The 27,397-nt window shown below is 35.2% G+C and overlaps 1 protein-coding gene across 3 annotated transcripts in view; it reads left to right on the top strand.

Moving 5' to 3' along the window:
- LOC126830949 (histone-lysine N-methyltransferase, H3 lysine-79 specific) overlaps window positions 1-27,397 on the top strand; it is a 134,474-nt gene that overhangs the window by 102,947 nt on the left and 4,130 nt on the right. The window contains exons 7-23 of one of the 3 annotated variants that reach the window (XM_050561484.2): window positions 1,992-2,143; window positions 2,773-2,938; window positions 3,447-4,040; window positions 7,495-7,603; window positions 8,323-8,355; window positions 9,926-10,090; window positions 10,986-11,089; window positions 11,823-11,927; window positions 12,425-12,911; window positions 13,796-14,145; window positions 15,739-15,789; window positions 16,978-17,070; window positions 17,407-17,930; window positions 18,934-19,028; window positions 20,394-20,533; window positions 22,319-23,561; window positions 24,473-24,704. In XM_050561484.2, the coding sequence (XP_050417441.1) occupies window positions 1,992-2,143; window positions 2,773-2,938; window positions 3,447-4,040; window positions 7,495-7,603; window positions 8,323-8,355; window positions 9,926-10,090; window positions 10,986-11,089; window positions 11,823-11,927; window positions 12,425-12,911; window positions 13,796-14,145; window positions 15,739-15,789; window positions 16,978-17,070; window positions 17,407-17,930; window positions 18,934-19,028; window positions 20,394-20,533; window positions 22,319-23,561; window positions 24,473-24,657 (4,596 nt within the window). In that variant the 3' untranslated portion in view covers window positions 24,658-24,704. The remainder of the gene's footprint in view (window positions 1-1,991; window positions 2,144-2,772; window positions 2,939-3,446; window positions 4,041-7,494; window positions 7,604-8,322; window positions 8,356-9,925; window positions 10,091-10,985; window positions 11,090-11,822; window positions 11,928-12,424; window positions 12,912-13,795; window positions 14,146-15,738; window positions 15,790-16,977; window positions 17,071-17,406; window positions 17,931-18,933; window positions 19,029-20,393; window positions 20,534-22,318; window positions 23,562-24,472; window positions 24,705-27,397) is intronic. The other 2 variants (XM_050561486.1, XM_050561485.2) reach the window with 2 other exon arrangements.

The following is a 27,397-nucleotide window of genomic DNA, read 5'->3' as shown; positions in this document are numbered from 1 at the left end:
GGTTTATGGACCTGCTTATAGTCTAACCTTCGATGATGGGTTGTATGTTCAATCTAGTTGGGGGTGTAAGATTGAACATACAATAATTCAACAACTCACTTCGTCTTGGTATAATCTTATATTCTGTAACAATACATAAGTATTGTTTAATGATCGAGAGCCAGACACTAAGTAATGTATTGTAAAAACAAGAGGGCCGTAAACGACTTAAAATACAGACACTCCGCGCATGCTTTTACAGTGAGTTCAATAATTCACTAGTATAAATAATGTATGATTGGCAAGTTGGTACGCAAACATCAAAAGGTGACGTCACATCTGTATTTTAAACAATAATAACACATATACAATAATGACCCACAGACTAGGTAACTTAATGAGGGACAGTGTCTAAGAAATAACGTATCAGTGACTAAGTTTACCCTTTAATATTGGATAAATGGCTGTATTAAAGCTCCGTTCTCAGAAAAGTATTTGTCGGGTGGTTATTTAAAATAAAAGTATGGCAATTTTGGTATATATGGAAAGTAGAAATATCCAATCTTACTAGAAAAATACTGGATTCCCCGAAAAACACTCATGGAGCGCATACAGGACAAAAATGTAAGGGTTTCCCTAATCGACAGCCCGGCGATTAGGAATGTCGAAGGTTGCACGCGGAGATTGAGCGCTTGATGAACAGTTTGATAAATTTTATGAAGAATTAGAAGTACAACACTTTCCGAGATAAAAATCATGGAAAAAGACGTGGGCAGTGGATAATCCGAAAATTTAATTAGGCTTCGATATTTGTAATAAATATGTCTTGGTGTGTATGCAATGAATTCTCCTCCGACTTCGCTTGTGTTGCTATGTACTGAGAGAGGTAAGTCACGTGACACAAACATGACCTCTTTTGATCGATTTTTTATAGCTAGGGTATTCCCTGACAATTGCAATGTTTTGAGAAGGATTTGAAGCAAAATTATGATAAATTAATTAGTTTGAATATGTTTTTAGTCCAGTTTGTACCCGGGAATGTATCTTTAAATACCTGGTCATAATTCTATAGAATACTGCTTATCATTACTTGATAAAAACTAGAGAACCCTAGTAGGAACATTACTCATTAAAACAAAGATCTAGGATCTGGACGAGTTGTTATCTTCAAAATTTTGTATTCTTATGAATTTTTGACATATTTGATTTCCTGTGGATTAGTAAGAATATGACAAATTCCTTCTTTGTGCGGTGTTTGACGTACGTAATAAACACAAAAACATAATATGGAGTACAATTACTATTTCAATTAAAGCGACATTTCATTCTGGATAATCAAATCATTTGCTTGATAGCATTGAGAGAAGTCTCAATGAAACGCTTCTTTAATTAAAAATTAGTTTTTGTGTTCCATATTAAAGCAACTTAAAATACAGACACTGCATTTCAATGAAATGAAATGAAATGGGGTTTAACCGTTAAACTCTAACGGCCTACTGATCTGCTCCGAACTGGGCTAATGAAGACGGCATACATCTTACAGTGTGCTATGAGGGAAATTTAGCCTGAACAGCAGCACTACGGCCTACTCTTATATCGAATTCCAACTGTCAAGGGATCCTTTACGTGCATGCCAATGTGTACACGGGACCTCGGTTTTTCGTACCATCTGAACGACTAGACAGCTGTACTTGTCAACCCACTGTCCTGCATCACTGACAAGGGGGAACCACGCCAGAAAATCTGAATGAACTTTCTCAGCCAATGCAGGGATCGAACACCTGACCTCCAGACTAGCGAGCCAGCATCTTACACATGCATTTCAATGAAATCGTCATGTGAGTCAAATATTTCATCTAGTATAAATATTGCACACTTGGCACATGTTGCCTGTACATTACCGGTATTTGAAACTATGGTACAACAACAACATCAATGCTTGACATCACATGTGTATTATTTATCATTATTGTAGACACTGGGTAATTGTATATTATTTATCGTTATTGTAGACACTGGGTAATTGGAAATCAAGAAGAAAAAGTAAATCGGAAGCGTTTGTCATTAAAGAAGAACAAGAAGAAATGGCCAAGAAAAAGGAAGAAGACGAACGACAAAATAAAACCAATTCCATAAAATCTTTTAAACAAATTCAGGAAGAAAGGTGGGTTTGACTTCCATACTTTTAGACAGGATTTTTTTTTTATATGCCAACTTTTTATATGCAATTGTTTTCAAATGCCAGATCAAAACAACAAAAATGCTTTATATCAGACTTAGTTGTAGTCAAAATGAATGAAATGGGGTTTAATGTCCTATTTTTCTGCTCCAACCAATTGAAGATGGTGTGAGTGTATGTGATTAAACTTAAGGTTGACATTGATAGTTACAATCGACAAGCTTATTCTTTGTGGTACATACGCCAGTTTCCTACATGTATACTCGGTTGTTTTCTCTGGTTTCGCTACACTGTTAAAGACCTCTATGTACAAGCGAATTTTTGAAATAATAATGTACCATATGTTATTCCTGAAATGAACTAGTTTGTGGTGAGTGGACATTTAAATCACTAACTTATGAAAGACTCTGATGTTTGATTTGACGTCACAATTCCGAGATGGCTGCTATGACATTATACTCATTTCCTAGTCCATGGCATGTTAGTACCGTAGAATCTGTACGAGCAGCCACACCTTTTAAGCGGCACCTCTTTGTTAGTGGTCACAATAAATTCTCCCATGTAGAAATTCTTTAGTTTCATCTCTTGTTTATTTAAATATTTGAATATTTCAGAGAACGAAGAAAGAGTGGAGGAGGTTTCAGAGGTTATCCTATTGATGATGAAGAAGAAGATGATGATCTGTTCATTAGTCCAATCAAATCATCCGTTACACAGAGTACAAGTTCAAGTTTTACAGCTGAACATACAACAGTAACGTCTACACCAAGTAGTAAATCAGTAAGTAGACTTTAACCCTTTGGTACATGTACATGTAAATATCAACTACCCCAGTTCCTTTAACCCTTTGGCACATGTAAATATCATCTACCCCAGTTCCTTTAACTCTTTGGTACATGTAAATATCAACTCCCCCAGTTCTTTGATATACATATTAGTTAAAGATGCATTAAGTAAGATTAGATAAAGAGATAATGAAAAGTGAATATGTTAAAAATTTCAGTCAAATTACTTCGATCTGAGCGATGTTGAGGCGTTTTGGAGAAAAGTGGAGTCTCGATTGTCATTGCCACCGTTATTACGATAGTAAACAAAGTCTTGATTATCCATTTTTTTAATTAAATCATTAACTGCCAATCGTGTTTAAATCTGTTGAAGTGAATTATTGAAATAAAATTGAACTGACCCAATTTGTGTGAATTGGAGGTTAAACTCTCTCTCTCTCTCTCTCACTCTCACACTCTCACTCACTCACTTCCATTGTTTAATTTTTTTAAATTTTTTTCAGAAAAAGAGCGGCAATGTAGCACCATGGGCACAAGATTCTGGTAGTGAAGCAGAAGGAGATCAATCTAGCCATTCAGAAACAGAGGATAAAAATAACAACCAGCCATTGGATAATAAAACCAAAGACTATAGTGATATAAACCAATCAGATTATTCCGAGCATAACCATTCGCATAATAAAAATAATATCAGTGAACGTTCAGGTGTTGGTCGAAGCAGCAAACTGTCGGATATTACGAGTAAGTTTGAAGCAGACGGCGGTGATTCTAAAGGATTAGCAGATAGTGTGTCGCGTCAGAATAGGAGGAATAATGGTGTGGCGTCGCCAGCAAATAAAATCAATAATATCCGAAGCAGATTCGAAAGTCCAGAGGATAAACCTGTGACGAGGACGGCCGTGTTCGATGCTAAAGTGGATTTAAATGCACGTAAAAAGTCTTTCGAGAATTTTGATCATTCAAATAGTTTTGATGCTGGGAAGCCACCTAAACCCTACCCACGAGACCGGACAAGTAATAATATGTCTACAACGACGACATCATCGTCAGCGACAACTTCCTCCTCTGTATATAGCAGTAATAAAATCACGGGCAAGGTAAGATCAATGATTTCTCCCAAATATCATATTCCTTATTGTATTCAGTTTGAAATAATTACTCCCTGCAGAGTAAGAGCAATTAGCTCCTTTTTGACTGAAGTGAGAGTTGGGGGTTTGGGATGGCCAAGGGACCTTATTCAAGAAAACTTAAACTAAAACATTTGAAGAATGTTGGCTTTTCATTGGCTAAAATTTCTACCAGGATTTTAATCCCCAACCAATCAAAAGGTAGGATCCATAATATATTTTTGTTTAAGTTTTCGTGAATTAGACCCCAGGCCTGGAAATAAAAGTTTTAAGCTGTACCTAACATTTTAACTTTATGCTGGACAATAATAATATCAATAAAAATGACAAATGACAAATCAGTGCTGGACAAAATCACAGAGAAAGGTTCATGTTTTTCCAAAGAGATCAAAATTTTAAAGTTGTTTGGCCTTTGAGATGAGTATTCACTCTATTCGTCACAGAAACAGACCAGCATTAATTAAAGGTTAACTGAACAGTAATTCAATTTGTACTTGAAATAATTTCAAGGTCTCTTGGTGAACAGTTCTGAAATAATTTCAAGGTCTCTTGGTGAACAGTTCTTCACATACACATTAATTTAACATAAATAACTGAATAGTAATTAAATTTTTACCACAACTCAAAAGATGAATGAATTGAAAGTCAGTCTGTGAGCAGTTGTTCAAGTAAATACTAACAGACAAGATAAATGAATTAAAAGTCAATCTGTGAGCAGGTTGTTCACTAATAGACATGAGTAAATCTGAAGAGTGTTGAATTTGAAAAACTTGTCAAGATAAGAATGAAATAATTTCATGAATTTCAAACAATGAATTGCCAATCGATTACATGTGCAGGTTATGGAGAATTTAATGAACAGTAATTCCCACAATGATATCACCACCATGTTGAGTCAATGAATTACATGTATAATGAATTTAATGAACAATACTAGTAGTTCACACAATACTGTCACCATGGTGAGTTCAAATCTACAACAGTTGGATGTTTAGATGTACATGTATTTATAAGAATAAATAAATTCTGATTTTGAAAAAAACAATGGGACTGTTTCAATATCATGCACGTCAAACAGCACAGACAGAACATCTGGTAGAAATTGGAATTAAAAAGGTTGGACATTATACTCTAAACTTAGTGGAGGCAATGGTATTCATACATTTACATGTACATGTATATGTCTGTCATGTATGCCACTAAAGTTGATTCTATGACAATAGGAAATGAAATAGAGTTTAACATCTTACTGTTCAGCTTCTACTGTGCTAATGAAGACGGGCATATGCCATACACTGTGCTATGAGGGGAATTTTGCCCGGGCAGTGGCACTACGGCCTAATCTTATTTCAAATTCTAACTGTCAAGGATTCTTTTATGTGCACGCCAATGTGTACATTGAACCTCAGTATTTTGTACCATCCAAAAGACTATACATTGTCCCTTGCCAGGCTATTTGTTCCACACTACAGACAAGGGGCAACAGCGTAGGTAAATCCTGATGAACTTTCTCGGCCATCGCAGGGATCGAACACCCGCCCTCCAGGTTAGCATCAAATGAAATGAGCCTGGGTTGAACGTCCTACTGTTCTGCACCAATCAGCAAGCTAATGAAGACAGCTAGGCATGTGCAACATTTCTTCTAAGATTTATTTTACATTCACCCACAGAAACAGAACATTGTTCTTTCATCCCATCCGAATGACTGGACGCTGTTTGTTGCTATGCACTCTGTCCTGTACAGCTGAGGATGTAGATACATGTAAATATGTTTCTAACATTTTGGTCACAGATTTTCATCAGGGAAATGATGATCACAATGTTTACCATCTTAGCTATGTTAATAAAGTTATGACATAAATATTACAACATAAATATATATTTCTTTTTCTTCAATATCATTAGATAGTCTAAACCTATTTCATGTAAGTCCTAACCTAGTAAAGAAAATAGATGATGTTGCAGTAAACTATATTATCCTGGACATCTTCAGTGATTTGCCAAATATTAGGCCTCATCACATGAGTATTATGTGGTCATGAATCTTAATTGGAAATCATCCCTTCTGCTTTCTGGTTTCATCTGTCTGTCCACCTGATGTCCTTGAATAAATATCAACATACCAGAATAATTTATCTAGGAATGCCCTTTATTTTATAACAAGTACATCTAATTCTGGGAGACTAAAGGGAGGCAACTCTTGAATTATCATCAGGGCTCAGACTAACAATTATTTGCCCATTGACTTCAATGTTAAATGGCTGTAACATCACAGGCTGTAGCTTTTTGCTCAACATTCCGTTGGTTCCAATCTTCATAGGCACAATGGTGACTACATTTGGCAATCTCCTCATCATAATTTTGTAGGGGGTTGACTGTTCAGATTTTTTGCTACGGGAATTTGATGTTGACTGGGGTGAAAATCTCACTTCCGACACAATGATTGCTCTGCAGAAAGACACTTTACACCCCCTATCCCTCTGCTGTAATATCATCAGTATTACCCAAAAACTGGTATGAAATTGCAAATTTGATCCCTTTTCTCCAATTCTAGACCAAAAAGTCAACCCAAAAATGCAGGAAGAGGGGAGAAAAAAATTAAGGGAAAAATTGTTTATTTATAACTCGCACAGCATTTGTCCATCATGAAATAAGGGGAAATAATTACTAGTCTGAGTCCAGACTTACTACAGTCCTACTAATAATAAGCTGGAAATGTTACATGTACTTGATTTGGGATTTTAGAACTATCTCTTTTGCTGTCCTCATTATCAGACTACTATATGCACACCCTTGCTACATGTACTATAACTACGCACACCCTTGCTACTATAACACAAGGTCATAATATACACCATTCTCAAAATCAGACTTTCTTTGATAAGGTCACAAAGTTGATATTCTTGTAACAAAAGTGGGGAAATGATATCAAATATCTTAGGACTTGCTCCATTTATATTCAGGAATGTCACAGATGGGCAGAAATGCAATCTAGTGGGTGTAATTTAGTCCTGTCATATTTCTGTCAGTCCCAACAACAGAGGTGGTGTGAGTAGAATTGTGAATATGTTTCAACTCATATGGTTGGTCAAGATATACGTGTATTCTTACACAGTTGGGTGGCCGAATGGTTAACGTGTGTGCCTTTAATCATAAGGTCTGTCATAGAGTCAAGTTTCGATTCCACGATTGTATGTGACAAGGAATAGGGTCGTGGGTTTTCTTGACTTTACACATGTATCTACATGTGTCTTGAATTATGTGTAGGACTGAAATTGGCTATTGTCGGCCATATTACATGTTACTTTTGTCGCAGTGGACGTTAAATAAAGCTAGCCTATGATGTTTCATACATATGTAGCTACAATGCTAACAGTGTTATTTCAAATAGATTATATAATTAATATGATTTGTTGTGTTTCAGGATTGTGTGGAGAAAAATATCAAAATAACAAGTAAACGTGGGTTTGGTTTTACAATATGTGGTGGAGCAGATGAAAAACAACAGGTGTTGGTGGAAAAAGTTAGTTTAGGTAAGTTGAGAACATCTGATGCCACCTCTTATATATGTTTATATTTATGTAAAGTTCAAGATTAGGTGCTGGGGTTGAATGGCTGGATGGTTAGTGTGTGCGCGCTGCATCATGAAGTCTGTCATTGAGTCAACTGGCGTGGTTTCGATTCCCTGGTTGTACGTGACAAGGAGTAGGGTCGCCGGTCCGGCTTCGTGGGTTTTCTCTAGGTCCTCCGGTTTACACCCACTGCTAAAGACTCCTACACGCAAGCGAATTATTGAAATATAATTGAACCATATGTTAGTCCTGAAATGACTTACATGTAGTTTGTGTCAAGTGGACTTTAAACCCCATTTCTCTCTCTCTGTCTTTGACAGAATCAGGAGTTGTACATAGTAAATTGATTACTTCTAAAGCACACCCTAAACTTAGATTTACTTTCCCCAGAAACATTTAATTATATAAATTTATTTCTCCATACTGGATGGAAGTCAACAATACACCCATCTCTTGAATGAGTGACTTGACAATACATGTACATGTTACCTGGGGCATGCTCTGTTTCGAAACTGCCGATTGAGAATCACATTGGCTGAGATGCCACATTGCTATCGTAACCCTCATCCTTCATTAGCCCAGTAGGTGCAGAATAGTCGTGTAATAAACACTGTTTCAAGATCATATCAAGTTGAACAGGTTTTACAAAGTATTTGATGTTATGTAAATATATACTTTAGGTGACAATGCTGATATGATTTGTGAAGATGAGAGTAAGTCGTATAGAAAAATCAAAAAAAAAAAAAAGATCATTTTTTATCTCATTATTTCATGAATAGACGTAATACATCACATTTATTTCTTAAATAACTACATCTTTTAAAATTTAAAAGCAGTATTTTGTGTAGACTTTATATTTAAAAGTACATTGTAGGATCAACGAGGATATAGCACAAGGGAGATAACTCCAATATTTATCATTAAACTGAAATTTTTGTGATCCATAACACTAATACATATATTAGATTATCTCTGTAGGTTTTGATTTTAGAAATTCAACCAAGCCTGGTCATAAGGTATCTGTCACAGACTTATTTCCAGGCGTAAATTCAACTTTTACATAATTAAAAAGTATTTCTGTTGACTTTAAATCGAAAAAAAATAAGGTCTGTATTTACGATATACATCAAGGGAGATAACTCCAATTAGGGTGAAATTTTTCTCATCTGTATTTAATACTAATTCTCTGTAGGTTTTGATTTTAGAAATTCAAATTTTACTTACTTAAAGTATACTTTTTCTTTATCAGTTCTGTCTTCTCATCCAGGTTTTGTTTCTGGAGCACATCCATCATAAAACGTTCAAGATATCTTTGTACGCACATCAACCTTTTAAAGTTACAATTTCATATTTTCTAAGAAAATCAAAACATAATTATTTCTATGTCTTTTGCTCAATAGGTTGTCAACTTACTATTATACGATCATAGGTTATCTTTCTCACACTTACAAATCTTCACACCGGAAATAAATAACACAATTACCTCCCAATTATCTCCCTTGTTTTCCTATTCCCCACCATGGAATAGCTATCTTTAAACGTTTTAATTTGAAGTTGAAAATGATATTTTTGCCAATTTCTCAACTGGCAACAGTGAATTATAGGATTAATAGGATTGTTTTTTAACAAGGTAGGACTGTTTATAGATACCATCTATTTTAGGGCTTTATTTTAATACATTTTAAAAATATATCTTAAAAATATGAAATTGTAACTTTAAAGTAGTTTTGCCTTTTGTGAACTAGAAATTGGTCCATAGAAACAAATTTAACCTAGTTTTTAGCTATACAGGGGGTATTCACAGATAGAACCATCACTATCCTTAAGTATTGTACAAATAATTATGCATGATCTCCAAGAATAAGTCCAAATATGCCAGAATTTATCTAGGAAAGCCTTTTCTTCCCCCCAAAAAAGTAATTTTGTGAGATTAGAGGGAGACAACTCATGAATTAATTATTCTAGTTTGTAGTAATCAAATAATGTAACTGTAACATAATTTTATATTTAAATTGATACAAATTGGTGGAAAACTAAAAGTACACAATAGAGAAGTTCTCTTCTTAATATTTATACAAGTATAGGATTTACCTTTGACCAACGCTTGAAGACTAAGGGGAGACAATTCAATATGCTAAAAATAAAGACCGGTTGATTGGTTGCTTAGTTTCATTGACATGCTAAAATGTCTCTTAAAAATGATTATTAGCAAAAATCAATAAATACTCAAGCCTTTCCCCACATTGTTTATTGCATTAAAACATGAGTCATATAATTTTTCAGGTAGTGCCGCTGATGTTTGTGAACTGAAATCTAAAGATGAGGTGCTGTCAATCAATAAAATTGATGTCTCAAAACTGACCAATCAGGAAGCTAATAATTTAATCCAGGAATCGGCAAGACAGGGATCTGTAGAGATACGTGTCAAGAGATTTTTAGATAGTAATTGTGAGTCAGTTTTGTCTGTTCATAAATATTATATAGGCTTAAAATTATTTAAAATTTAAATCTTCTGTTTTAAACGGCATTTAGAAACTGAACACATTCAAATGAAAAAAAACCTGTTTTATGGAAAGACCAGGTCATTTTGCTATTAACACATATTGTCAAACTAAAGCAAAAATTGTCAGTTAAAGAACCGATTATCCATTTCATGATTAAATCATGAATGAAAGTTGAGCAGCAAATCGAATCCTAATCCAGTAAATATCGCAGGCTGATGACATCGAGAGTTGATTATGGTCTGGATAGGTTAATTAATGTCTAATTAATAATTTAGATAACATTTCAGGCCAAAATAAAGACCTGCAATAGGCAGATTTAGCTCTTACATAATGTATGTTTAAGTTATTTTTGAAAATACATACTGTAGACATAATTAAACGTCCTCAAAGTTTTCAATTAGGCATTTAGAATTCAGTAGACATTTTTAACAGTCCAAATTGCTTTTTTTTATTAAGCCTTAGTTACTACCTCATGAAAAATATTACCAGAGGACATCTCATAATTATTTCAGTTGATCAAAAAATGACGCTTAAAAAAAGTCTGTTTACATTGTCAAATATGTTAAAAAGGACTCGGGCCAAATCTGCTTTAGCTACATGTAAACAAGGTGATCCTTGATATATGCACACAATACAATTAGTACAAGAGGAAGGGAGGGCAGATATAAGCTCATCTTTTCGGCCTCAACTAGTACAACCTGCATGTAGTTATGGAAATCCAAGTATGAATAATATCAACTTGAATAATATGAATAATTGCAACTTGTTATCGTATGAGAGCATCTTTTGGCCCCCAACTAGTTATGAATACAACACAACTTGTTATTGTATATTTGTAGTAGATGACAGCGATGAGTTTATTTCAAGTGATGAAGAAGATGATGTGAAGAAAACAGAACAATCAAGGGAGACAACACATTCATTTGATTCTAGTTATTCTCAGGTAGACTAAAATAATATATTGTCATGGATGAGTAGGATGTTATAAAACGTCCTGTTGTTAAATAGGAAAAGATTCACATCTTCTTTTTTCTATTATTGCTTTTCTTCTTTAACCTGGTTGGTGTGGCTCGGGAGCTCCAGATTTAGAATCGTACGATCCCTAGATAGTTCCCCAGGATGGGAAACAGAGATTTCATGTACCTGGCCCCTTGTTCACAAAGCAATCTCAGACTTAGTATTGAATTTGCTCAATTTTTCAATCACTGTTTATGAGAAATATCTTGTCAGTGTTGTAGAATGGAGGGACTGGCAAGGGACATTGTATAGTGGTACGGATGAGATGAATAACCATGGTCCTGTGTACACATTTGCATGCACGTAAAAACACCCTTGATAGTTGGAATTCGATATAAGAGTAGGCCATAGCACTGCTGTCTGGGCAAGTTTTCCCTCATAGCACACTGCATGGCATATGCTCGTTGTTATTAGACCAATAGGAGCAGAACAGTAGGACGTTAAATTTCATTTCACATATTTTTGTGCACGTAAAAGAACCCTTGACAGTTTGAATTCTATGAATAGTAAGACAGAAACTCCACTGTTAGTGCAGAATAATAATATGTTACCGTTTCTTTTCATTTCTTAAAATAATCTTAAACTTTATTTCATTTTATTTCTGAAAAAATCATCTAGATATTATAAATAACTGTAACTGTTGTATATATTTTTTACAGGATAAAGATGAAGATGTACAAGCCAACTATAATACCCAGACATCGTATAATTACTCAGAACAACCGTTAATACAACAACTCAAAAATGATACCAGTCTTCAAATGGTACGTTGTATACAGCTACACCACAGGGACTTGTATTTATAATCTTGGTTGTTAAGCTAACCATAACACAGGGCCTTGTATTTATAATGTTGATTGTTCAAACTCTATAACATAGTATTTTTTAATTTCATGTATGTATAGAGTCAAGTGGCAAGGTTTCGATTCCCCGCTTGTACGGGACAAGGACTAGGGTCGCCTGTCCAACCTCGTGGGTTTCCTCTCACTGCTAAAGAGCCCTACGTGCGAGCGAATTAATGAATTAAAATCGAACCATATGTTAGTCCTGAAATGACCTAGTTTGTGTCGAGTGGACCTTAAACCCCATTTCTCTTTCACTCTATTATTATTAATCAACATTTTTCATAGTAATTTGACTAAAATTTTCAGCATATTCCCTTTCAATTTTCTATTTTTTAATTATTATAGCGAGAACTGTCAGCTCTTTATCTAATCTTCCATGATGCCACTTTAATATAAGCGTCTTTTTCTTCTTTCAGCAATTCGATCCTAACAACGACAGTTCTTATCAATCGGCAGAAACTGTCAATCAAAGTTACTCCAGTTACACGTCATCAAGAAACACTAGCTCTGTTGATGACTATATTAATAGCAGTTCGACTAACGAGTTCGTTAACACAAGTCAACCAAACTATGTCAACACTAGCCAACCGAATTATGTCAACACCAGTGAACCAGATTACATTAATCAGAGGGATGCCAGTAAATTTGTTAATTCTGGATATAGTGACACAAGTGAACCTGGATATAACACGAACGATACACACGGATATAACACAAGTGACACTGGATACAATAACACAAGTGACTCGAATTATGTGCAGAGGAGTCGTCCTAATCACCATGACTATGTGAATACTGACAGCCTGGGTTCGTGGGGATATCATGGTAGTCCACCAGAAACACAAAAGGAAGATGAAGTTGTCTTGAGAAGAAAGAAACCAGCAGAAGAGGTTAATTCCTCGAGTAAGTATATTATTATTTTCGTACCACCCCCTGTCATGACATATGTCATGATACCAACATGACACCAGTCATGACACAGCTTATTGCACTTGGAGGGGGGTTGGATGGCCGAATGGTTAGCGTGTGCTTTCTATCACAAGGTCTGTCTTTGAGTCAACTGGCGTGGTTTCAATTCCCCGGTCGCCTGTTTCCTCCTACTGCTAAAGACCCCTATGCGCAAACGAATTAATTATTGAAATAAAATTGAACCATATGTTAGTCCCGAAATGACCTAGTTTGTGTCAAGTGGATGTTAAATTCTATTCTCTCTCTTTATTGCACTGGATCATAATACCAAACTGACACAATGCCATGTCATGACAGCCATTGTGGCACTTAACGTGACATGCATTATAATATCCATCATGACACCAATTGACCCTCCCAGCTTATGGCATTTGGATTTTAAATGCCATGATCACTGACAGCCATGATGATACAATGGATGTCATGACGATCATAATGGCAGCCATTGTGACACTTAACATGATAGCTGTCCCGACAGCCATGGATTTTGGATGACATGGTTACTGATGGATTTCATCCGGGATACTCAATGTTGATGATCCTGATTCTCCAGTCAACACAAAGTGCTCTAGACACTGGTTCTTCACACATCAATGGCGGTATATCACATGTTAGTCTCGAAATGAACTAACTTTAAGAGTAGGCCATAGCGTCACTGTGCAGGCACAATTTCCCTTATAGCACACTGTATGGCATATGCCCATCTGCATTAGCCCTGTCGGAGCAGAACAGTAGGATATTAAACCCCATTTCATTTAATTTTCAGTTCATTAGAAATGAAACTTTTATTCTTATATTTTTCTTTTTCTTAATTTCAGGTTCGTTTGATGAATCTGATAGAGTTAAGTCCCCTGCAAATGTAGATAGCGGGGATTCTGATGGTCCACCTGCTATACTTCGAAAATGGCAGAGACAAAGACCTAAATCAGAATACAAGTATCAGGACGAAAAAACCATTATTAACCAGAAGCGTCTGAGCGCTACGTTACCATGGCAACCAGAGCATAGTGGAATCGAAGACAGACCAGAGGAGCCTGTTTTGGATAGAAGCGCAAGTGATTATGTGAACAGTCAGCCTCCATCATCTTCTCGGGGCAGTAACTTTAACAAGCGCAGGGATCGTAAACGTATTGAAGAATGGAATAATCAACAAGAAGAGAGACGTCAGGTAGGAATGACGGTTATATATCGTTCAAATGCTAAAGAAATATCTGTTTTTCATTTGATAAATCAAAACCAATTTTCCTATGATTGTGGGAGAAGTCGTAGTAAGAGGTTGTATTATTGCTCAGAGACCCGTGTGCCATTTGACGTGCAACTTGTAACCATAGAAATAAAAATGGTTTATGTTTCACAATATGACTGATGTATTGTGTTGACAAGACATTAACGGAGAGAAATGGGTTTTAATTAACGTCCTCTTAACACAAACTTGGCGTCTTTAGCAATGGGAGGAAACCAGGGGTACCTGGAGAAAACCCATGAGGTTGGACAGGCGACCCTAATCCTTGTCATGTACAAGCGGGAAATCGAGACATTAACCCTATTCCACTCCTTTCCAAATATACTAAAGATCCCTCACTGTAATTATAAATTAAAGTTTCTGTCCGTCATTTGAATTTTGCTTAATCCATGCTAAAATCTATTCATATTGATTATCAACGGTAGAAAATCTCTTGGCTTAAATTTAATCAGATTAAAAAGAAGCCCATTAAAGTATTTAAGTACTAATTTTTGGCGCTGGTTTTTGTTTTATATGGCCCGTCTATATATCATCTAATCAACACGAAACCATAATATGGAACACAATTACTATTTTAATTAAAGCGACGTTTCGTTGAGGGTTCTCTCAACGCTTTCAAGCAAACGAAATGTCGCTTTAATTAAAATAATAAATGTGTTCCATATTATGGTATTGTGTTTATTACCTGTAGCAATTGCTAAATGCCGGGCAAAGAAGATATATATCACCTGCAGAGTGACAAATTTAACAATTCATCCTATCTTTTGAACCGTATTCCGCAATCCCTTAAATGACGATTAGAGCCTTTAAGTTAACCTTGTAAAAGTTTAATATCACTGTGTCTTGTTTGTGTTATTGCACTTTCCTTAACTCTGCATGATATTCTCCTGTTGTTTTTGTCGTGGAGATATTTAGTATTTCTGCATGAAGTTTATCAAAATGAAAAGATGATCTAACAAATGAATGTTTATTGAATGGGAATGTTACATTGTAGTTATTTATAGTTGATGCAGAATTTTACACCTCAAAATCATTAGGCAGGTTACTTTAGGATCAAATGAGAAAATCTAGGAATATGACAGTATCTTTCAAGATGTGAAACTGTTTTCAGATCATTATCAGTAAAAGTTAATTCATATTGGCACAAATAGTATTACAATCTATATGTATCACTCATAACAAGTGTTATGGCCATCTGAAGTTTGCATACTTTCTATTGATTTCATGCTGCAATCTTTAATTTCTTGTAACTGTCTGTCAACATCTAAATGATAACTCATTTTCTTCAATATCGAAGGTCGAGGACATGATGCATATTTTGTTTTAACCGTCTAAATTATTATCCAAAGATTATCCAAAGACATTTTCTGGTCAATATGATCGAGTTTAGAGTCCCGGAACTCTGATATTATCAGGAATTATATTTTCGCGTTAAATTCTGCATCACTAGAATAAGGTATTAGATAATAGAAGTAGATAAACTAACCAACTATTTGTGATGTTTTATTATTTTAACAGCCTGCTGATGCCAATGAAAATGGTGTAGATATAAACTTCACTTATAATCAGGTAAAAATTATAAAATTCTGCGTCCGTGTTATAACGGACTCATTCCCTTGTTTTATGGTGAACGCATGGGTTTGTTAAAATAGGTGTGTCAGTAAACATTATAAGATTCTGTGTCCGTGTACCGACTCATTCCCTTGTTTTATGGAGAAAACATTGGTTTGATAAAATAGGTTCGTCAGTAAACATCATAAGATTCTTTGTCTAAGTTTTAACCAACTCATTCCCTTATTTTACCAAGAAAGCACAGGAGTATTTAAATGAGTCCATTGGTCCATGACACACCTTTTAATCGGAGGTACATGTAGAATGCTGGTGTACAAGTCTAGGCTGAGTTTGATTTTGATGATGATTCTTCTCTGCTTAGCCTATTTGTCATATTCTGTGCCCAGTGTTTTAACCGACTCATTCCCTTGTTTTACCGAGAAACCATGGGAGCATTAAAATGGTTCCATTAGTCCATGACACACCTTTGAATCTCTGAGGTAGAAGGCTGGTGTAGATGTTCATTAGAAACATGCCTTGGCTGGGTTTGGTGATGATCCTTTCTCCTTCCGCTATTTGTTGATAACATTGATTATGATTGTGAGTGTATAGTTTCATTACGTCAATACTTTGACTAAATTCGATAATGAGCACTTTCTGCTGAGGTTAAGCAGAGTGATAAATAATTTGACTGCTCCATGTTTTATAAAAAAGGATTATTGTCCTCATCTGATATTAATGTATTTTGATATTGAGTTGGACAATATCAGCCCCACTGTTTTTTCTTTATATAAGTGTTGTAGATAACACTGACAACATTTTGAATAAAATTTCAAACATCTTCGACAAGTCCTCGTCATTGTAATGAAAATTGTTATGTATTTCAGATACAAACACATTTTCGTTCATAGAATAATCAACTAAGAATTTTCAATGGTTCGTTGAACAAAAAAATTTAAGTTCATGATTAAATTTGGGTAAAATGGAAGATTGATCGAAATAGAAAATATTTGACCCTTAGTAACGAATGTAAAAAATAAACGACTTAACGGGAAATGTTTCTAAAAAATTTGAATTATTGCCTGAACTGGCGCTATAATTGAATGATTGAATCAGTTACAAAACTCAGTTACAAAACAAAACTCAGATTGACAGGAATGTTTGATTGACAAGATGTTGATTTCATGCTTATATTTTTTGATACAGGCGGAATTTGAGAATAGACAGGAACAGATACAGAGACAATACGAAGAAGAACAGAAACGTGCGGCTGAGATTCAACTACAACAACAACAACAGGTAGCTATAGCAGCGCCCCTAGTTACTACTTAGTTACTATCAGCTGCAGTTATAGCAGTGTGGTATTGGCGGAAATAGTCGTCATTTTACGATCATGCACGCGTGTCTGGGCTAAAAATGTTTATTCTAGGAAGGAAATGGAGATGAAAAACTAATAAGGTCCTGTGCAAACAGTGTCTGTGTATTATACCCATGATATTTGGTTCAATGAATTCCAAACATGTATGTCACTAGGCTGACCTCATGGATTTTAAACATTATTGAAATGAGTTAGTGTCTTGGGGTGTTTTTTTTTTGTTTCAACTTAACGGTAAACCACAATTTCAATTTTTTTAGGAGAAAGAACTTTTGGAGCCTGAAATGGAAAGAATGAGACTACTTGAAGAACGCAAGCGGGAAAGGCGAAAGCGTCTTGAACAACTACATCAAGAGGATACCGGACCAATGAATGCTCCTGTCCCTTCATCTCAACCAATCGAAACAGTTGAGACAAGAAGTACATTAGCATACAGAGCACCTAGGGATAATTCTTATCAAAATGCCTACGAACCTGTACATCAAGAGGATACCGGACCAATCACAGCTGCTGTTTCTGCTTCTCAACCAATGGAAATAGTTGAAACAAGAAGCACATTAGCATACCGACCACCTAAATATAATAATATTAATGTCTATGAACCGGACTACGTCAATCAGCCAGCAGAAAATCGTTCCACTATGAATATTCAAGTAGCTGGTGGTCGTCCGCAAGCCCCTGTGCATCAAACAGAAGAACCCCAGAGATCTGCCATGTCTTTCAAACTGCCAGCCAGCCAATCAGGTGGTCTGGTCATAGATCCTCGAAATCAATTGGATGAAAGGTATTACAAATCAAATTTTCTGATACAAAATCTTTGATAATGTTTCTGTGTTCTCGAAGAATCACAGTTCTATGAAAAACAATTACTTTCAATTAGAGTGAAATTGCAACAATGATTTGTCATTTAAGATACATTATGTAAAATTTAGATAAAGAGTTGGCCATTCTCACTATAATGCTCAAAAATAAATAATGTAAAATGAAAATATTAAAAATTTCATTCAAACTTCTTCATTTTGAGTCAAGTTATCACTAACTGTGTGCATTGTGGTAACCAGGGCACTGGTATATTCGAGACTTGGCCTCGCTTTCCCATTTTTAAATGGCAAACCATTCTAAACTAGTTAAAATTTTGAGTATCTGATGCCATCAGGCGTTGATTATGATCTTGTTTTGTTAATAAATGTCTAATTAATAGTTTATATAACGTTTTAGGCCTAAAGAAGACCTTAATAGGCAGATTTAACTCTTGAATTATGTATGTTTAGGTTTAAAAACGACAAAAGAATCATTGTAGATATGTAGCTCTGATTAGATACAGTAAATGATTTCCATAGAACTATTGTGATTACTTTAATCAACAGGTGATTCATGTCAATTCTGGACATAAGGCACCTGTCAGACATTATCAGACAAATATTATTACACTTTTTATATGTTATATACGTTGTGGAATAATCTGAACTTGTCAAAATCTGTGACAGGTGCCTTATCTCCATGAGGCTTGTATATATACGTTGTGTGGTATTTTGTTTCTGACAAAATCTGTGACTAATACCGTATGAAAAAGTCTGTGACTGATACCTTATGACAAGGCTTGTTAATATGTTAAAATAGATGCTGTTGCCAGCAGAATAAATCTAAATTTTAATATAAAGAACAAAGTTAATATTAGATAGGCAATAATGATATTTATATCAAGTTTGAACAATTCATATTATTGTTATAACCAGTTAAGGACTATTGTTGGAAATACATTTATAAATAATTTCTTTAATCTCCAGTGAACCAGTACCTCAATACAGCATTCAACTTAGTCTTGATCAACCAGACACATCACGTGGCATGATTATCCAGCCAGAACAAAGAACCATTCCAGGTATATTTTTTATCAAAATGTCAGTTCCCATGAAACGTATAGATGATGTTGACGATATTAAAATTGTTTTATTTGAGCATAAAATAGAAGATATTAATTGGAACAATTATATCCTATTTTAACATTTAAAAAATTGAAATGAACTGTATTTAATGTTGCAAGCCATGGTGGCTCAGTGAGTAAGACATTGGCTCGCTAAACCGAAGGTCCCATCGTCGATGCCAGTGTTGGCCGAGCAAGTTCATCAGGATTATCTGGCGTGGTTCCCCTCTTGTCAGTGGTGCAGGACAAACGATCTGGCAACGGATAACATATAGTTGTTTAGATGCATCTTTACTTTATTTTATCCTAAATTAACTATAGCCAACACTTGTTCAGCCTGGTAAATTAACTATAGCCAACACTTGTTCAGCCTGGTAAATTAACTATAGCCAACACTTGTTCATCATGGTAAATTAAATATAGCCAACACTTGTTCATCATGGTAAATTAAATATAGCCCCAAAACATTAAATATATTCATCATGGTAAATTAACTTTTTTCTTTAGTTGTTGATATTTAAGTTTATGTGTGTGTAGTTATTTCATAGTTTTAGTAATTGTAGTATTGATAGTTATTATACATATTAGATAGAATATTTGATAATGTTACATGTGATAACCACCGATCTATAACCAATAACGGCCCACAAGTACTTTTTTTCAGAGAATAGAAAACACTCCATCACTCTCATAATAATGTAAACATTTTCTTTCAAGCCTGGTCTATTTTAATGAATAATTATTAAATATGGGGGAGGGGGGAGCATGCTGTAGGACATTATTTGCTAGACAAGATGGAATTTTTCAAGTCTGGTTCTCAGTTGTCAGGACTAGCATCTAAGACACTGATAAAAAAAGGTTTGTCCGTTCATTTGGATGGATTGAAAGACTAAGGCATGCACATAAAAGAACCCTTAATGACTGGAATTCAAGAACAGTAGGTCCAAAACACCACTGTCCGGGCAAAATTCCACCATTGCTTTGCACAAGTATCCATTGAAATGAAAATGAGTGCATGTTAGTCTTAAAATGTTAAATGTAGTTTTTATTTTATTATTAATTTTAGTTATTGTAGAGGTCACACATTATTTAATTTTTGTTGTTCGTGAAAATCTATCTTGATTCCTATTTCTTGTGGGAACAAATTTAATTTAAAAACAAAAAGAATTTAGTTCTAGGTTTAGTTTATGAAGTTTAGTTATGAAATTTTAAAGAAAACAATGTACACAAATAATTAAATATGTTTGGCCTTAGCCTAGAATATTAAAGGTAGTTGGGTGTTGGACTAACAATTTGTTGTTTTCGGTGATTTTTTTTAAACAGTCCATGATGCCAATTTTATAGAACAAGAGAAACAAAAGATTCGTCAGGAATATGAGAAATTTGAGAAATCAATGCGACAACAGCAAGAAGAAGAGGAGCGAAAATTCCGAGAACGGGAAGAAAAGTTACGTCAACAAGAGGTAATTATTTGATTGGTTCGTTGGAATTTTGTGGTGGTATGTTTTTTCGTTTTTTTTAGATTTCAGGTGTTTTTTATTTGTTTTTGGTGGAGATTATTTTTATGTTTTGGTTTATGGATTAAAACTTTAAATCTGGTCGTTTCGATTTAGTTAACATCATGAAAGATCATAAGATTTTATTTATTTGTGCATTTTGGGTTGGAATAGTGTGGTGGCATTTGGTGGAATTTTTATTTATTTTAGTCTGTTGTTATTGCAGGCCCATCGAAACTCCCCATCCCTTCCAATAATTTGCAAATATGTGTTCCTGACATAGTTTTAAAATTTTCCTGGATAACTACACTTACCCTCCCCCCCCCCCTCCCCCCAATTGAATTCCAGTCCGAAGGATCTGTATTGTTTTTGATTTTTGTTATGATTAGTTAATTTGGGGATTTTTTTTTGTAATCATTTCTTATAATTAATAATAATTTGGGCTTGGTTACAAACAAAAAAACTGCATGGCTTTATTTTATGGAGATAAATTTTTCAGGTATGTAATATAAAAAAAAAATTTTTTTCTTTTTTTATGATGATTTCCTTCATTGAACTATTTTTCCTTTCATGTTTCATCGAGATTAACTAGGTCATATAGTGCAACCCTCAGATTTTGTTTAAACGGTATTTGTTTCGAAAATATTGTACAATTTAAAAGCATAAAGAGTAGTATACAAGAATATACCAAGTAGACTTATATTAACTTGATTTCTTTGCTCCCACTGCTAAATACCCATACACGCAAACGAATTAATGAAATAAAATTGAATCATATGTTAGTCCCAAACTGACCTAGTTTGTGTCGAGTGGACGTTTAAGCCCATTTCCCTCTCTCTCTATATATATATATATCTGTCAAAAATAATCGAATGGCATGCCTAACTTCGTGGGTTTCAGTTATGAAGCTCAGTTTCTTGCCACTTAGGCACAAATGAATGAATGAAATAAATATATACAATATGTTAGTCACAACCTACATATTGTTAAGTGGATGTTAAACCTAATAAATTTTCTCTCTGTAAAATAATCTGTTAAAGATACTATGAAACGTACATTTCTACTTTCAACATGAAAATATTCAAAAGTAGCATAAAAATCTATGTACAGATCTGATTAAAATACAGGAGCCTGTTTCACAAAATTTTAACTAAAGATCAAATCAAATTTTAGTAGATACTTCAATTTTGATTGGCTAAGCACTAAAATCAATCTAATATTATCCAATCAAATTAACTAAAATCTAGATTTTATCTTATTTAAAATTTCGTGAAACAGGCCCCAGATCTATATTTCGTTTTGTTTTGATGGCCTACACTACATGAAGATCTGACTGGTTGTACTGGAAGGTCGCATCAGAGTTCATACAAGCGGCTCTTGACCTTTTGATGTCAGACTTTGATTAATCAATCAGTGTTGACGTTTCAAGTGATTTACCCACAGTTCCATGCATTGCACGCCAAGAACTCCCCGTAACAGACTGTTTCATTGGCTAATTCCTCGCTTCAACCAGAATGCCTGTAATATAACAACTCTTCTAGATCCTAGTGTAGTAAAGACAAGTAAACCGAAACGAAATAGGATCTGTGTTTTAATCCGATTGCAATCTGCGAAGTCATCAACATCACTATTTGAGCAGTGGATTGACTGGATATGTCTCAAATTTATCATAGTCTAATTTGAACACCCCAACCCACATCCCATAGTGTAACTGCATGTCTCTTTATATATTTGATTTTTGGTCTATTTCAGGAACGTCTGAGGAGAGACGAAGAAAGAATTCGCCAAGAAGAGGAAAAATTAGAAAGAGAGCGTCAGAATCTTTTGAATAGTTCCGCGGAATTTATGAAGCATAATGAGCCAAAACCTTATCAGCCATCTCCGACACGAGTCCGGGGTCAAGGTTCATTGTATACATCAACAGTAACACCTGCAAACAGACACGAGCCAATCAGACCCTCTACTTTCTCTACTTCAATGGTTGTTGACAACACAAGGGGAAGTAAGCACCATGTACAAAAAGTGGAACCAACATGGCCACCTAGCAACAAGCCTAAGCAACCGGGAAATATCAGTGTCATGCGAACCCACGGAACAGAAAGTAATGCATTTAGAGACAGTCATAATAAACCTAATACTAGTGCTAACAGGCAGAGTCAAGATTATTCTCCTAGGGAACAAACAGGCGTTCAATCAATGAAAATGAGATTTTCCGAACCAAATCAGAGAAATAGTTTGTCTCGAGAAGATATGCTGGCCATGAACCGAACCGCTAAACCTTTACAAAAGAAACCTGAAGGATCCGACAGTGCTACCAGTCCTACCACAACGGGACCAATAAAACGAGAGACCCCAACTCGACAAGAAATCCATTCCCTCAATGCTGTTCCTAAACCAAAACTCCGCCAGTCTGTTGATTGGATAGGAAGAAACGATTCGTCCAATGAAAGAAGAGCTGCACCTAGACGCTCAGAAATCATGAAGAATCAGTATTCTGATTCGCTTCAAGGTCATTGGGTGATTGAAGAAGCTGAACGACGCCGAATGAACAGTGACTTAAATGTGAAATCGTCCACGCTACCCATTCAACCAGGTCCTTACACTGGTCCGGTGAAACCTCCGCGGGATCACGGAAATATATGGAGTGATAATAGTGCTAATCATCCCAGACAATCTCAATATTCCAGTTTACCACCACGAACCGATCCCAACATGCCCTTACAAATACGCCAGACATTGTTACAAAAAACGGCCAGTGCTCGGGGATCGAATGGGAGCAGCTATTCCCAGGAACTGAACATAAATGTGCCTCAAATGTCCAGAAATTCCCCTAATCTTTCACAGACAATGCCTGCATCTTATGGTTATGATTCTCCAAGATCAGATTATGGTGCTCCGCGTTTATCGTCTCAAGCCCCACCAGCACCTGATGGTTCTAATGATCAGGTGCCTGTTAGTGGTAAACAGTTGTGTTCATCTTGTAATCAAGAATTAGGTGGGTATTGATATCAAGATGATGTTACCAAGGTATTGTTGCCAAGGGGATGTTACTATGGCAACATTTCTCTCAATGTTTTTTTTGTCATTATTTCCAATCTGCAACAGAAATTTGTAAATGCAACACCTTCTAAAGCATTTCTTTTACTATTTCCTTAAAGCGAAGGTATTGTCAACAAGGTGATGTTACCATAGTAACATTTCTTTCAATGGTTTTTTTTTTGTATTAATTCAAATTTGCAACAGGAATTCGAAGACAAGAAACCCTCTTGAGCTTTTTTTTTTATTATTTCCTTAAAGCTGGTGATCAACATGTAAGGGATTCTGAGTCCCTTGTAAACTATAGTATTCTTAACAATCCATCAATTGACATAATAGTAAGTGCAGGAGGACTGCATGACTATACGCAAAACAAAACTTTCAAGAGGAACCTGTGCACAAGACGGAATACATAGACATTACAAGAAATAAACAACAATATCAGAGTTTGATAGGAAAAGAATAAAGTACAATCGCATTAGATTTTTTTTTACTCACTTTATACGAATGTCACTAAATGAAACCTGTTTAGGAAAAGGGAGCCACGGTGGCTTAATGAGTAAAATGTTGGCTCGCTAGTCTAGAGGTTCGGTGTTTGATCCCTGTGTTGGCTGAGAAAGTTCAGTATTTTCAGTGGTGCAGGACAAGGGATGATATATAGTCGTTTGGATGGGATGAAAAACCAAGGTCCTGTGTACACAAGAAGAGTTCTTGGCAGTTGGAATTTGATATAAGTGGGGCTGTAGTGCCACTACCTGACCTAATTTCCGTCATAGCACACTGTATGGCACATCTTTCAATGTTGGCTTGTTTATTTATTTTCTAGCTTTATTTTTCCTATGTTTATTTCTTTTGTTTGTTCATTTGTAGGTTTTGGTGCTGCTATGATAATAGAGAAGTTAGGTTTATATTATCATATGCCCTGCTTTAAGTGCTGTGTTTGCCGAACCCCTTTGGGCAACGGCTCCGAAGGTGCTGATGTGAGAATCCGAGTCAATAAATTACACTGTCCCAACTGCTACAGCAACGATGAAGGTATCTCTACAATTGGGTGAATTAATTGTTGTCAGGAGTGACACAACGTCGTGACACAACGGCACAGGTGAAGACATGTCCGTCATTCTATACTGGATGGCAGTAGTTCCAGGGTTGGATTGTTGCTCTGCACTAATCTTCATTAATTCAGTTTCTACATTTTTTTTAATTTGCTAACCTTTTGAAATAATTTTGTAGATTTTTTCTTAACATTTTGTTAAACTTATGCTTTTAGCAAATCTTTAGTTTTATTTTAATTCTACAGTAAGTTTAGATCATTTTCATAATTTTTAAAAAAAAATATCAATTTGCACGGAGTTTGTTTTGATGTTTAATTTCTTGAAACACTAAAACCATTAATTCACATTCAAGTATTAATTTACTATTTTTGAATATTTTAGATGCTTAAAACATAAGAACAAATGGTATTATGAATTCTTTTCAGATAGGAAATCAAAGCAATTTTCAGGGAGAATTAGCAATTAATTTTTAATTAGCTATCTTTGGTGAATAAAATGGAGATTAATTTCTATCATCCATCATAGTTTTAATTTGTCATATTTTCATCATTCATTGCTTGAAATTTATTAACAATGTTTTAGGTCGATATTAACTTTTGAAATGGATTCATACAAAATATCTAGGGAGTCTGGGTTACGTAGATCTAAATTACGTATCACTGTAGTGGCTCCAGTAAGTAAGATTTTGGATTGCTAACCTGGAGATCCAGTGTTTGATCTTGGTGTTAGCCGAGAAAGTTTGACAAGATTCTCCGGAGTGCTTCCCCCTTGTCAGTGGTGTAGGGCAGAGGACCTGGTAAGCCCATTGTCAGTGGTGTAGGGCAGAGGGCCTGGTAAGCCTATTGTCAATGGTGTAGGGCAGAGGGCCTAGCAAGGGACAACATATAGTTGTTGAAATTCAAAATAAGAATCTCCCCCCCCCCCCATAGCATGGCGTATGCCCATCTTCATTAGCCCAGTTGGTGCAGAAAAGTAGGGGGAGGAGAGAATGGCCGAATGGATAATGCACGATGAAGCAGAAGTCTGTCATTGAGTCAAGTGGCGTAGTTTTGATTCCCCGCTTGTACGTGACAAGGAGTAGGGGGGCCGGTCCAATCTTGTGGGTTTTCTCTTGGTCTTCCGGTTTCCTCCCTCTGCTAAAAGACCCCTACGCGCAAGCAAATTATTGAAATAAAATTAAATCATATGTTTTGATTCCCTGTTGTACGTGACAAGGAGTAGGGTCGCCTGCCCAACCTCGGGGTTTTCTCTGGGTCCTCCAGTTTCCTCCCATTGCTAAAAGACCCCTACGCACAAGCAAATTATTGAAATAAAATGGAATCATATGTTTTGATTCCCGGTTGTACGTGACAAGGAGTAGGGTCGCCTGCCCAACCTCGGGGTTTTCTCCGGTTCCTCCAGGTTCCTCCCACTGCTAAAAGACCCCTACGCGTAAGCAAATGATTGAAATAAAATTGAACCATGTGTTAGTCCCGAAATGACCTAGTTTGTGTCGAGTGGACGTTAAACCCCATTTCTCTCTCTCCCTCTATATGTTTAGTAGGATATCATATAAGCATGGATGATGAAACTATGATGATTTATAATTAGACAAGGGTAGATAACTGGCAGTCTCTTCTCTGAATCCAACCCTGACATAGACATGTGTGCTGGACTCATTATTTCATTTCTCTCTTTAATTCTCTTATCTTTTCATCCCCTCTTTTCATCCCAGCTTCAGGCTTCACAATATTTCTAGTGATTTTAATGTGTATATATTGTGATGTTAATAATTATTTATGTTATCTTGAGATCAAAGCTTATTCCTGTTCGTGTAAATGTAATAATCTTGAAATTAGCATTCCATGATAATAAGTAAACTGGAAATTAGCATTCCGTGATGATGTGGAAATTGAAATTAGCATTCCATGGTAGTAAGAACATTTGAAATTTGCATTTCATAGAAATAGAAAAACTTGTAATTTGCATTCCATGGAAATAGTTAAACTTGATATTAGCATTCCATGATAATATGAAAACTCAAAATTAGAATTCCATGTAATTTGGAAATTTGAAATTAGCATTTCATGGTGAAATGATAACATGGAATTAGAATTCCATGGTAAAATAAAAACTTGAAATTAGCATACCATGGAAATATGAAACTTGAAATTAGCATTCCATGGAAATAGGAAAACTTGAAATTTGCATTCAATGGAAATAGGAAAACTTGAAATTTGCATTCCATGGTAATGGTAAAACTTTAAATTAGCATTCCGTGGTAAAATGATAACATGAAATTAGTATTCCATGATAATTGGTACTCTGGAAATTTGCATTCCATGGAAATGGTAAAACTTGAAATTACTTGTAGCATTCCATGGAAATAGGAAAACTTGAAATTAGCATTCTATGGTCGTAAGAAAACTTGGAATTGGCAATCCATTGACATAGGAAATCTTGAACATGCATAATCATTTTCAAAATGCATTCTTTTATTTGTATTTATGCACTTGACATAATGCATTTGTAGTAATATTATAGTATCTTATATATGTTATACACACGATATATTTATATTAAACACATTTTAATTTGTTTGATTTAATCCACTTTTAAATATATATTTCTAAATTAATAAATAATAAAAATTCTGAAAAATTACATGTTATGGTAATATATTGATATAAATAAATTTTGGGGCCTTATTTATGAAGAAAAATTCAACTAAGATCTTTTAAGGATGCAGTGTTTCCATTAG

Source organism: Patella vulgata, chromosome 8, assembly GCF_932274485.2.
Source record: "Patella vulgata chromosome 8, xgPatVulg1.2, whole genome shotgun sequence".
Lineage (NCBI taxonomy): Eukaryota > Metazoa > Mollusca > Gastropoda > Patellidae > Patella > Patella vulgata.
The sequence above is the reverse complement of the archived record's forward strand: the minus strand, read 5'-3'. Positions and strand labels throughout refer to the sequence as shown.